Below are 13,555 nucleotides of genomic sequence, written 5' to 3'. Positions count from 1 at the left end.
TCCTTCTCGTTCTTTCTTTCTAATATTCCCCTTACACATATATTGGTGTATATAATGTTGTCTCATAATTTTCTGAGGCCCTCTTTCATTTTAATCGGTTGTCAAGTTTGTTAATTTTTTATTCTCCCAGTTCAAATGGACTCTTGTTCCCTCTAGTGTGTTTTTCATTTCAATTGTTCTTTTGAACCCCAGAATCAATTTTGTTTTTAAAAATACTTTCTCTCTTTTTATTTATATTCTGTTTGATTTGATATTGACATCATACCTCCTCTCATTTCTTTAATAATAGTTTCCTTTAGTTCTTCAAGTATATTTATCATGGTTACTTTGAAGACTGTCTACTAAATTTGACATCTGGTAATTTTCACAGGCAGTTTCTATTGCCCACTCTTTTGGCACTGTACATTTATACTTTCCTATTTATTTGCATGCCTCATAATTTTTGTTAGAAACTAGGTATTTCAGATAATATATTGTACCAACCCTGGGTACTTGTTCTTCCCACTCCATGTCTTGTGTGTGTGTGTATGTGTGCTTATTTACTTCATTGTGTGAAACTCCTGGCCGGGCGTGGTGGCTTACGCCTGTAATCCAAGCACTCTGGAGGTCAAGGTGGGCAGATCACCTGAGGTCGGGAGTTCAAGATCAGCCTGACCAACATGGGGAAACCCCATCTTAAAAAAAAAAAAAAAAGGAAACTCCTGATGTTGTTCCTCAGGGGCTACAGCCTTGAGCAGGCACAGAATCACCCTGGGATAACACTGATTTTGGCCGGACTCTCTTTAACTGCCTCTTTCCCTGAGCACATTCAACTCTTATATCTGCTAATTACCTGCTGATTGCTCTTTTGTTTTCGACAACACCCTATGGCATAAATTGCTTCACAGGCAGATCCAATCAAATTTGGGAACTTAATAAGAATATTTTCTTAGGTTAGTGTTTAAGACTTGCTCTGGCTGGGCGAGGTGGCTCAAGCCTGTAATCCCAGTACTTTGGGAGGCCGAGGTGGGCGGATCACCAGGTCAAGAGATCGAGACCATCCTGGCCAACATGGTGAAACCCCGTCTCTACTAAAAATACAAAAATTAGCTAGGTGTGGTGGCGTGCGCCTTTAGTCCAAGCTACTTGGGAGGCTGAGGCAGGAGAATTGCTTCAACTCGGGAGGAGGAGGTTGCAGTGAGCCGAGATTGTGCCACTACACTCCAGCCTGGCGCCTGGCAACAGAGCGAGACTCTGTCTCAAAAAAATAAAAAAATAAAAAAAAAATAAAAATAAAGACTTGCTCTGACTCTTGGTGGGCTCTTTTTTTGAGACGGAGTTTCGCTCTTGTTACCCAGGCTGGAGTGCAATGGCGAATGGCGCGATCTCGGCTCACCGCAACCTCCGCCTCCTGGGTTCAAGCAATTCTCCTGCCTCAGCCTCCTGAGTAACTGGGATTACAGGCACGCGCCACCATGCCCAGCTAATTTTTTGTATTTTTAGTAGAGACGGGGGTTTCACCATGTTGAGCAGGATGGTCTCGATCTTTCGACCTCGTGATCCACCCGCCTCGGCCTCCCAAAGTTCTGGGATTACAGGCTTGAGCCACCGCGCCCGGCACCTTCTTTGTTCTTGAGAGCACTCTTAGGTTTGAATTTCTCCACGCTCAGTTGCAAATAAAGTCAGTTCTTTTAGGGAGAAATTCAGAGCTCTTTCTTCTGAAGCTTACCTTTCCCTTAGGGCAGAATCTCTGAGCCACAATTCTGGTGCTGGAGACTGGAACAATGGAGCAATTCTCTCTGCTATCTCTGCTTGAGAACATGAGTGCTTGGTGGAGGAAGGGGAAAATAGCCCTAGGTCTCTTTAGCTTGCCTCTCTTAGAATGCATTTACTGCTCCTCAATCCAGGGCCAGGGTGATAGATGTCTCAATATATACACCATGCCCAAGATCTACCTTTGTTTTATGGTTAGGGGCTGGGTGGAAAAAAAGGCCACCACCTCTCGGCCACACTAAACCAGAACTTAGCCTCAGCAACAGGTAATTGGAAGAATCATGAGAAATGGTGAGGTGTTGCTCCTCTTAGGAAGATAGCCCTCTAACTGAAATCTAGGAGGAAGAAGGAGTCTTGTATTTTTGGATATTTCAGTCTAGAATAGAGCTCCCCACTTCACTGGGCTGGGAGGCAGGGTTGGAAGAGTGGGTTTTGGTTCATTTACTACAAACTTACACTGTTCTTAGAATTTTAGTAGCTTTTCTTGAATAAATGATTTTTCATTTGTTTTATGTCATTAGAAACATTTCTAGGGACATTAGATGGTTGTATTTTACAATTTCACTAGCTTCACAGCTGGTTCACAAAAGTTCTTCATGCTATCATGACGGAAGTGGCATGTATTCATTTACATGTGATATTATTATTGATGTAGGTGGAATTATATCTATTTTAATTTGGTTTTGATATCTCATGTCTTTTTTGTTCTATTCCTCCTTTCCTGCTTTCTTTTGTACTAAGTAAATATTTCCTAGTAAAATTTTTGAAATTTTTTTCACTATTTTTTTGAATTTTCTTAGTGGTTGCTCTATGGTTTACCATATACTTCTTAGCTTATCAGAGTATACTTCATTTTTTTTTTAAAAAAAATTCTTTATAGAGACAAGGTCTTGCTCTTTTTCCCAAAGTTGGAGTGCAGTGATGCAATCACAGCTCACTGCAACCTCAAACTCCTGAGCTCAAGTGATCTTCCCAACTTAGCCTCCTGAGTAGCTGGGCCTATAGGCATGTGCCACCACACATGACTACTTTTTTTTTTCTTTGAGTCACCACCATATCAAATTTAATATTCCAATGGCACTAGTACAAGCTGGAGGTGCTCATGGTGATGCCGCACAGGACTTCCTGCCTGCTAGAAATTATCTATCCACTTGTTCCTTTCCCCTTTCTGGGGCAAAAGCCACAACAGGCCAATTATCCAAATAAACCTCTTAATGCGTTTGTTAAATTTGTTTGGACATCTGAGTTTCCCTCTGAAGAAATGGAAAGTGTTGGGTGTCCCATCCCACCTTTCCCTCCCCCACAGGCCCAGTCCCTGCAAAGAGGGTGTGTCTGCTGCCTCTGGGCTCTGGAAATAAATATCGAAAGAAAAGGCATCAAGTGCTGACCTGGAGCGGGTGCGCAGCGGGCCCCAGAAACCTCTCTGGGGAGCATCGCTGTGTCGGGACAGTCTCCAGGTGTCGTCTGAGAATGTGAGGACGTGGTGCTGCAGATGGTGTGAGTCCCCGGGGCGGCAGATGCTGCAGGAAGTGCCACCTACAATTTGTCCAGGAAGTTGTCCAGGGCCGGGATGCCTGCCTTCAGGTCCTTGGGGGTCTCCGCCACCACCTGGCTGGGGCGGCTGGTGTTGTCGAAGGGGTCTCCGGGCAGGATCTGCCAGTGGTCAAACACGCACTGGGGGAAAGCCTGACCGCCCATGTTAGACCTCAGGTCGGCAGTGAAGCCGAAGGACTCATTGACCGGCAGGTATGCCTTCAAGACAAACATGGGGGTACCGGCCACCTGAGACTCCTCGGACACGTGGCCCCGCTTCCCATTCAACACCCCATAGATGCCACCAACCACCTGCTCTGGGCACTGGATCTCCATCAAGTAGATGGGCTCCATAAGGCACGGCTGGGTGGTCAGCACACTGGCATAGAGGCAGAGCCGCACTGTGGGGTGGTCTCTGACCACCCCTGTGGTGGATGGCCTCGGAATGCAGGGTCACGTCATGGATGTCGAAGCGCACATCCCACATGTTCTCCTCACACAGCACGCCCTCCTTGGTGTCCCACTGGAAGCCGGCCACCACACTGTCCTTGATCTCATTGAGGTACTGCACGCCCTTGGTGATGTCGGTGAGGATGTTGGGACCGGTGCCGTCGGGTCCAAAGCACCAGATTTTACGGGCCTTGGCCACATTCCACTAGTACTTCTCGGCCAGGCAGTGCACCTGCTGCTTGAGCTCCTGGCGGGCAGACACCTCGCCTTTGTCGATGTCCTTGGCCAGGCCATTGGGGAAGGGCTGCGCCTTCATGTACAGCCGGTTGTGCTTGTTGGGGGACTTGGAGAGGCAGAGTACATTGGACTCTTCACTGACTGTCTCACGGTACGAGACGACAGGATCAGATTTCTTGATGGGAATGCAGGCATGGTCCTCTCCCAGGTCCTTGAGGCGGATCTCCAGGTGCAGCCCGCCGGCACCCGTGATGATGTGCTTTCCTGACTCCTCAGTGATGCACTGCACCATGGGGTTGGACTTGGCCAGCCTCTTCAGACCCTGCACCAGCTTGGGCAGGTTGGCCGGGTTCTTGGCCTCCACGGCCACCCTGACGACAGGGCTGATGCTGAACTTCATCACACGCATATTGTGGGCATGCTTGAAGGTGGTGATGGTACCCGTCTTCACCAGGAACTGGTCCACACCCACCAGGCCCACAATGTTCCTACAAGGCACATCCTCGAAGGGCTCCACGTAGCGGCCCATCATCAGGATTGTTCTCTGGATTGGCTTTAGATAGAGGTCCTCCTTCTTCCTGGGGGTGTAGTTCGGCCCCATGATCCTGACCTTCAGGCCGGTGGAGACTAGCCCTGAGAAGACCCGTTCAAAGGCATAGAACCGACCTTTGTCAGAGGTTGGCACCATTTTGGAAATATACATCATAAGGGGGCCTTTGGGGTCACAGCTTTTAATGCCCATGGCAGCCTCGTTGTCCAGCGGCCCCTAGTACAGGAGCTCACAACGTACTTCTGGGCTGTCACAGGGGAGGGCAGGGGTATGGTGATCATCTGCAATAAGGCGTCTCCAGCGGGCAGCCAGGGGCGCATCAGAGCCTTCAGCAGAGGTTTGCCTTCCTTGTCCTTGTCCTCACTATCCAGTTTGATTTCCAGATTCTCTATCAGTTTTGCTGTCTCCTCCTTCTTGAAATTCATGATCGCGTCAAACACCTTGCAGACGGGGTCCAGGATCAGCTGGCAGAAAGTGCCAGGCAGCTTCTTCCCATCGGGGCTGCTGGCGGACTTGCTGAACTTGCCGGTGGCGGGGTCAAAGTACCTGTCACCCCACAGCTTCTTCATCATGTCCTCGACTTTCTTGGCCCGCTCAGCAGGCCCCAGCTGGCCCTCCCCCTTGGCAGCAAACTTGGTACATCTCGGCAAACTGCTTCAGGGTGAACGCCCACCCGTGGAGGCCAGACCCGAAGCCTACAGTACCAAGGACAGAATCCATCATGATGTTGCCCATGGAGCCACTCTCGCCCTCACCATAGGTGGAGATGATGATATTCACGTTCTCCACAATGTGCTGGAAGGTCTGGTAGAGCTCCTCAGGCTCCAGCTGTAGCTCTAGCAGGGCGCGATCCATCTTGTTCATCATCAGCACCGGCTTGATACGCTCAGCAATGGCCTGCCGCAGCACGGTCTCAGTCTGCACGCACACACCTGACACACCGTCCACCACCACCCAGGTGCCGTCGGTGACTCGGAGGGCAGCAGACACCTCCGAGGAGAAGTCCACGTGTCTGGGGGAGTCGATGAGGTTGATGAGGAAGCCAGCACCATCCTTGGTCTGCTTGATGAAGTTCAAGTCATTTTCCGAGAGCTCATAGAAGAGGGAGATGGCAGTTGACTTGATGGTGATACAACGCTCCTGCTCGTCCTTCCGGGTGTCAGCGAAGCATGTCTCCCCAGCTTGGACAGAGGCGATGATGCCAGCTTTGCACACCAGTGAGTCTGTCGCGTGGACTTGCTGTAGTCCACGTGGGCGATGACAGACATGTTGCGGATGTTGGCCTTCTTGTCCATGATGCCGCGGATCTGGTCTACCGTGAAGTTCACCATGGTGGCGGATGGATTCTTCCAGGTAGATTCGAATGAAGCGAGCCGTGCCAATATGGCGGCGACGACGGCAGAAGAGCACATGACTACTTTTTAAAAATTTTTCTTGGGCCGGGCGCGGTGGCTCACGCCTATAATCCCAGCACTTTGGGAGGCCTAGGCGGTTGGATCACGAGGTCAAGAGATCGAGACCATCTTGGTCAGCAAGGTGAAACCCCGTCTCTACTAAAAATACAAAAATTAGCCGGGCATGGTGGTGCATGCCTGTACTCCCAGCTACTCGGGAGACTGAGGCAGGAGAATTGCTTGAACCCAGGAGGCGGAGGTTGCGGTGAGCCGAGATTGTGCCATTGCACTCCAGCCTGGGTAACAACAGTGAAACTCCGTCTCAAAAAAAAAAAAAAAAATTTTTTTCTTTGCCGGGCGTGGTGGCTCAAGCCTGTAATCCCAGCACTTTGGGAGGCTGAGGCGGGTGGATCACGAGGTCGAGAGATCGAGACCATCCTGGTCAACATGGTGAAACCCCGTCTCTACTAAAAATACAAAACATTAGCTGGGCATGGTGGCACGTACCTGTAATCCCAGCTACTCAGGAGGCTGAGGCAGGAGAATTGCCTGAACCCAGGAGGCGGAGGTTGCGGTGAGCCGAGATCGCGCCATTGCACTCCAGCCTGGGTAACAAGTGCAAAAACTCCGTCTCAATAATAATAAAAAAAAAAAAAAAAAAAAAAAAATTTATTTGCAGAGACAGGTTTCTCACTATGTTGCTTAGGCTGCTCACACTCTTAGCCTCAAGCGATCCTCCCACCTTGGCCTCCCAAAGCACTGGGACTACAGGTATGAGCCACCATGCCCAGCTATATACTTCATGTTTATATTAATTTATCTCTTTTGAGGTATACAAATGCTACTCTTTCATAGCTCTATTCCTGCTTGTCTCTTTTTTCCCATTATTATTTATATTACATTCATGCAATATGTTAAAATATGTTAATATATTATGGTGTATGTAACGTATTAAACACAAGAATACATTATTTTAATTATTACTCTATATAATGTTTTAAAGAAGCTGAAAGAATAAAAGAAAGCAACTATTTACTTACAGTTTGTTATGTTAATCTTATTGATTTAATACTTCTGTTCTTCCATCTCAGTATTTCCTACCATTTTTCTTTTCTTCTGCCTTCCTAGGGAGAACCATTAAGTTTTTCACTTTTTTTTTTTGAGACTTAGTTTTGCTCTTATTGCCCAGGCTGGAGTGCAATGGTGCGATTTTGGCTCACCGCAACCTCTGCCTCCTGTGTTTAAGCGATTCTCCTGCTTCAGCCTCCTGAGTAGCTGGAATTACAGGCATACGCCACCACACTCAGCTAATTTTGTATTTTTAGTAGAGATGGGGTTTCTCCATGTTGGTCAGGCTGGTCTCGAACTCCCAACCTCAGGTGATCTGCCCACCTCGGACTCCCAAAGTGCTGGGATTATAGGAGTGAGTCACTGCACCCAGCCAAGCTTTTAACATTTATATTCCATTAGAATGTGATTTTTAAAAAAATTTGAGACAGAGTCTTACTTAGTCGCCTAGGCTGGAGTGTAGTGGCGTGACCTTGGCTCACTGCAATCTCTACGTCCTGGGTTTAGGCAATTCTTGATTTTCATACCTCAGCCTCCTGAGTAGCTGGGATTACAGGGGTCCACTACCACATCTGGCTAATTTTTGTATTTTTAGTAAAGATGAGTTTTTGCTATGTTGACCTGGCTGGTCGCGAACCCTGGCTTCAAATGATTTGCTCGTCTTGGCTTCCCAATGTGCTGGGATTATAGGCATGAGCCACTGCACCAGGCCCAAAATCTGATTTTTAAAGAACAGAGTAAAATAAAGAATGTGTTGGTGTACTGAATTGTGTCATCCCAAAAGATGTTCATGTCCTAATCCCAGTACTTGTAAACATGATCTTACTTAGAAACAGGGTCTTCGTGGATGTAATTAAGTTAGGGTTCTAGAGATGAGATCATCCTGGATTTAAGATGGGCCTGAAATCCAGTGACTGGTGTCCTTAGAAGAAAAAGGAGGCCAGGAACGGTGGCTCACGGCTGTAATCTCAGCACTTTGGGAGGCCGAGGCGGGCGGTTCATGAGGTCAGGAGTTTGAGACCAGCCTGGCCAACATGCAGAAACCCTGTCTCTACTAAAAATACAAAAAATTGGCCAGGCATGGTGGCACACTCCTATAATCCCAGCTACTTGAGAGGCTGAGGCAGGAGAATCGCTTGAACCCAGGAGTGGAAGTTGCAGTGAGCTGAGATCACACCACTGCATTCCAGCCTGGGTGACAGAGCAAGACTCTGTCTTGAGGAAAAAAAAAAAGAAAAAGGAGAGTAAGATTTGACATGTCATAAGAAAGGCCACATGAAGGTGGAGGCAGACATTACAATTAGGCTCTCACAAACCAAGGAATGCCAGGAGCCACCAGAAGCTGGAAAAAACAAAGAAGGATTCTCCCTTAGAGCATGGCCTTGGCAAACACCTTGATTTTGAACTTCTGGCCTCCAGAATTGTGAGAGAACAAATTTCTGTTGTTTTAAGTTACCCAGTTTGTAATAACTTGTTATGGCAGTCCTAGGAATCTAGGATACCTACCAAAAAACATTCCAGATTTATTTTCTATGTAAATCAATTTTTGCTTCAGTTTATAAAAATTTTCCTTCCTGGGCCGGGCGCGGTGGCTCAAGCCTGTAATCCCAGCACTTTGGGAGGCCGAGGCGGGTGGATCACGAGGTCAAGAGATCGAGACCATCCTGGTCAACATGGTGAAACCCCGTCTCTACTAAAAATACGAAAAATTAGCTGGGCATGGTGGCGCGTGCCTGTAATCCCAGTTACTCAGGAGGCTGAGGCAGGAGAATTGCCGGAACCCAGGAGGCGGAGGTTGCGGTGAGCCGAGATCGCGCCATTGCACTCCAGCCTGGGTAACAAGAGCGAAACTCCGTCTTAAAAAAAAAAAAAAAAATTTCCTTCCTGTCCAATTAATACTTTGGCTACAGGGTTAAGAATGGTGATTCTAATTGTTACAAAATACTTCAAAGCATTAGTCTTCATTTATTAATATTGATCTTGAACAACAAACAGACACATTTCATGGGAACATACACATTTCAGTAACTTTTCTATTCCCTATCTAGGCATTACAATCAAGAAAGCAGCAGGGAAGTTGTGCCAGTTCATCAATTTGTTGCTTATTATCTCCAAATTCACCATTGTTGACTGCTCTGTGAAAATGGATCTGAGCCATTTAAGTACTTTTCCTTTTGTCCGCTGGCACTGAAGCTTTTCCAGAAGAGGGCATTGGAAAGACGGTACAGAAAGTGAAGGTTTTGCTCCCTGCTTCTGGCCGGCTTACTGGGTTGGGTGTTCCTGCAGCCTGAGCGGCTCTCTCCAGCAGCTGGCTTCTGTGTTGCAATTTCAGTAGCATCAGGCAACTTCCCCTGGCACTTTCCCTCTTGTGGTTTTTGTGGTAAAGTTCCTCTGCTGAAACATTTCCCTATGAACATCCTTCTCAGGCACCCTAGCAGGCCAATTCCAGAGGGTGGGTTTCCAGCAAGTCCTAGAATACAGAGTTCCAGTAATTTCCAGAGGTTGGAGTTTCAGCAAGTTTTGCCTCTAAGGCACTATAGCATCTTTCTTGCCATAGAGTGAGTCTCAACTTGCCGCCTTCTCTCCAAGAAGGTCTGTATCTCAGCTAAGGGTAGAGAGTAAGGGGGTAGTGCCTATCATATCTACTATTATATACCTGCTTTATCTATAGTATTTAGAGTTCTCTTTACTCCTTGCTAGCTAAGCCCTCATTATTCAATCTCTTGTTATCATTAATAATTATTTATCCTAAACTTCCCTTATTTATCCTAAACTTCCCTTATTCAAATGATCATGTGCTTTTTCCCTTCTGTTTGAACTCAGACTGATACAGAGGTGATCACAGAATAACTGCCACATAAATTTTGAAAGAATACCCAAATAAATTTTCTTTCTTTTTTTATTTTTATTTTTATTTTTTGAGATGGAGTTCCGCTCTTGTTACCCAGGCTGGGGTGCAATGGCACGATCTCGGCTCACCGCAACCACAACCTCCGCCTCCTGGGTTCAGGCAATTCTCCTGCCTCAGCCTCCTGAGTAGCTGGGATTACAGGCACGTGCCACCATGCCCAGCTAATGTTTTGTATTTTTAGTAGAGACGGGGTTTCACCATGTTGACCAGGATGGTCTCGATTTCTCGACTTCGTGATCCACCCGCCTCGGCCTCCCAAAGTGCTGGGATTACAGGCTTGAGCCACCGCGCCCGGCCCACAAATACATTTTCACATGACTTTTATTATAATTATTTGAAATAGACTTGGCAAGTACTATTTATTACTTACATTTTACAGGTGAGGAATGAGGTAAAGAATCGAACTTTCCATGCCCAGAGCTGTTTGTATTTAAAAAAAAAAAAAAAAAAAAAAGCTGGGTGCGGTGGCTCAAGTCTGTAATCCCAGCACTTTGGGAGGCCAAGGCGGGTAGATCACGAGGTCAAGAGATCGAGACCATACTGGTCTACATGGTGAAACCCCGTCTCTACTAAAAATACAAAAAAAATTAGCTGGGCATGGTGGCGCGTGCCTGTAATCCCAGCTACTCAGGAGGCTGAGGCAGGAGAATTGCCTGAACCCAGGAGGCGGAGGTTGTGGTGAGCCCAGATAGCGCCATTGCACTCCAGCCTGGGTAACAAGAGTCAAACTCCGTCTGGGGGGAGGGGGGAAACAAAAAACAAAAAAAAATCAAACTTACTGCCTAGGGTCATTGTAAAGATTAAATGAGGTAAGCATGTAAAAGTGCTGAGTACACAATAATGGCTTTTTAAGTGTTAACTGTTATATATAGGTCAAATGTCCCTAATCCAAAATTCAAAATGCTACACAACTCAAATTTTTTGAGTGCCAACATGATGCCACAAATGGAAAATTCCATGTCTGACCTCAAGTGGAGGGCCACAGTCAAAATGCAGTCGAGACTTTGTTTCATGCAGTTATTGAAAATATTATATAAAATTATCTTCAGCCTATTTGTATAAGGTATAAATGAAATGAATGAAATTCACATTTAGACTTGGGTCCAATAGCTGAAATATCTCATTATTTATACACAAATATTCCAAAATCTGAAAAAGTCCAAAATCCAAAACATTTCTGGTCCCAAGCACTTTGGATAAGGAATACTCAACTTGTACATTATACTTTATAAAAATTATTCAGTCTGATATTTTGCTCAACTACTTACAATGAGTTGTCTAGGTCTCATGTATCTTTTCTTTTCTTTTTTTTTAAATATGGAACGCTTCACGAATTTGCATGTCATCCTTGCACAGGGGCCATGCTAATCTTTGTATCATTCCAATTTTAGTATATGTGCTGCCAAAGCGAGCACTCTCATGTATCTTTTCATAGCATTTTATCAATTATTCGTATGTGTTTTGTCAAGTTCCAAAGCAGTAACAACCAAAGATAAGCCTATCACTTCACAGTTACCTCCTGTGGTTATTGCTTTCTGAGGGGAAAAAAAAAAATCACAAGAGATAGCTAATCAACCTAGGCTAAATTTATGTCAGCTTAGAAATTCAAGGCCCACTGTGGTCAATGGCAGAGCTCTGAGTGAGGAAACCCAATGCTCAAGAATATAGTCCTAAATTTAGATGAATCTTCAAATTTAAATATTACAATGTAAATAATACATGCAACTTAAACAGCATTTCTAGTCTCACCAGGTTTAGGTAAGGGAGTGGGGTGGGGACAGGATGTTAAGGGAAAGTAGGGAAGAAAAGGACACGGTTTACTAATCTGTGCTAATTATCATACCAACCCTTTGATCACTGAAGACTGAAGGTCGGTACAGTCCCAAGGGTTGGGGTTATATATTAAACAGTGTAGTTCCAAACCTGTAGAAAACTATTAATACCTTGCATAGAGATATGCAATAACAAAGATTATTCAAAACTCTTGTCTAAAGTACTTTAGTAGTATTTGAAAACACAATAGAAAATTACCCTGTAGGAATGGGATAGCTACGGCACGTGTTAAAACTTTCAGAAGGGGAAACATGCTTCACAGCTGATTGCAGATTTCTCACGCAGTCTATTTGTCAGAAGCCGGGAGCATTTTAAGTAGTTTTCTAACAATATAAGCCCCGCACTTTGGACTGGTAAATACAGCATTTTCATTTGGTAAATAATAATAATAATAATAATAATAATAATAATTTGAAACAGAAAGAAGGCACGACCAAATAGGAACTCTTATCGTCCCTCAGGCATAAAACTGTATAGCTAGCTAGCAGGCTTTCCGTGGGGTAGAATATAAACAAACAAACAAAACCGTTTTGGTGCCCAGAGGAATAAGAGGAAAGCAGCTGGGTCAAAACACCCTCTCTCAAGTTCTTCAAGATCAGCTCAGGGGGACTGGTCCTCCACCGGAAAGGGCCGGATTGCCTTCACAGGAAGGGCAAGTCACTCCGGAGCTCGCAGACGCGAATGCCACCACAGAGTTCCAAGGCGGCTGCCAGAGCGTCGGCCGTCGGTTAGCACCTCCCCCTCCTTGCCGAGCTGTAGCTAGGCAACCACCGGGTTCTGGGAGAGTCTAAGCTCCGCTGTTGCCTTAGTGCCTCTAGCGGCGAACTTCGAGCGCTGCAGAACCCTACCACCACTTCAACCCTCCCCTCTCTCCACCCCCTTTTCGCCCGCCCACTTCTTCGCCACTTCAGCTCCTCCCTCTGCTTCTCTCTCCGTCTATTTCTCTCTCTCTCCGCCCCCCTAACCCCCCGCGTCTCTCTCTCTCTCTCTCTCTCTCTCTCTCTCTCTCTCTCTCTCTCTCTCTCTCTCCTCTCTCTCTCTCTCTGTCTCTCTCACACTCACTCACTCTCTGTCTCTGTCTCTGTCTCTCTCTCTCTCTCTCTCTCTCTCCCCCCCCCACACACACACACTCCTCTCCTTCCTCCTCCGCCTCCTCAGCTCTTGGGCTAGAATATCTATGGGTCGAAACGTGATGCGATGAATTCGAGAGAGAGCGAAACTAGGACGAGGAGTGCGGCGGAAGCGGCGGGACTCCCGGGCATGGGGGCTTCACCACAATAGAGGCAGCGCCCCCACCCGCCCCCGCCAGCCCCTCCAGAGCGAAGCCCCAAACCCCCTCGGGAAAAGGATGGCGGCGGCACCTACCCAGATCGAAGCCGGTGGGTAGCTGTGTCCGGGGGGCGGAGGGGGGGGTGCTAAGGGAATGGGGGCTTAGCGTGAAGGCTGTCAGTTTCTTTTGAAAAAGCTTCTATTTCTCTTCTTTACCTCCCTCTCAACCTCTTTTCCCCCCGTCTTCCCCAGAGCTGTATTACCTGATCGCTAGGTTCTTGCAGTCTGGACCCTGCAACAAATCCGCTCAGGTAAGGGGAAGAAAGAGACCTGGGAGTCGTGGTGAATGGTCCCAGCAGGGAAATTGAGGCAGCGGGACGAGCAGTTCCGCTCAGGGTGACGGAAAGGCCGGCCTTGACTATTCAAACAGCGGCTGGGCTTAAGTGTGGTGGGAGGAATGGGTTGATGGACCGAGCTGCTTCTCATATCTGTGTTTCCCTTTTGCTCAGGTGCTAGTGCAGGAGCTCGAGGAGCATCAGGTACGGAGCCCCTTCGGGA

At 46.9% G+C, this 13,555-nt stretch overlaps 1 protein-coding gene, 1 non-coding gene and 1 pseudogene across 2 annotated transcripts in view; 1 reads left to right on the top strand and 2 right to left on the bottom strand.

The window, feature by feature from the left end:
• Positions 1–3,223: 3,223 nt before the first annotated feature.
• On the bottom strand, positions 3,224–5,860 carry LOC101040711 (elongation factor 2-like; annotated as a pseudogene).
• Positions 5,861–11,206: 5,346 nt separating this feature from the next.
• LOC120366658 (U6 spliceosomal RNA) lies at positions 11,207–11,310 on the bottom strand. Its single transcript, XR_005581243.1, has one exon. It is a non-coding gene; the product is annotated as a U6 spliceosomal RNA (small nuclear RNA).
• Positions 11,311–12,696: 1,386 nt separating this feature from the next.
• BRWD3 (bromodomain and WD repeat domain containing 3) overlaps positions 12,697–13,555 on the top strand; it is a 134,925-nt gene continuing 134,066 nt past the window's right edge. Inside the window, exons 1-3 of the mRNA XM_003936828.4 lie at positions 12,697–13,107; positions 13,250–13,308; positions 13,507–13,536. Coding sequence (XP_003936877.2) covers positions 13,077–13,107; positions 13,250–13,308; positions 13,507–13,536 — 120 coding nt within the window. The 5' untranslated portion in view covers positions 12,697–13,076. The remainder of the gene's footprint in view (positions 13,108–13,249; positions 13,309–13,506; positions 13,537–13,555) is intronic.

The sequence above is a fragment of the Saimiri boliviensis genome, chromosome X, assembly GCF_048565385.1.
Source record: "Saimiri boliviensis isolate mSaiBol1 chromosome X, mSaiBol1.pri, whole genome shotgun sequence".
Lineage (NCBI taxonomy): Eukaryota > Metazoa > Chordata > Mammalia > Primates > Cebidae > Saimiri > Saimiri boliviensis.
Note: the sequence above shows the minus strand (reverse complement) of the source record. Positions and strands in the feature narration are given on the sequence as shown.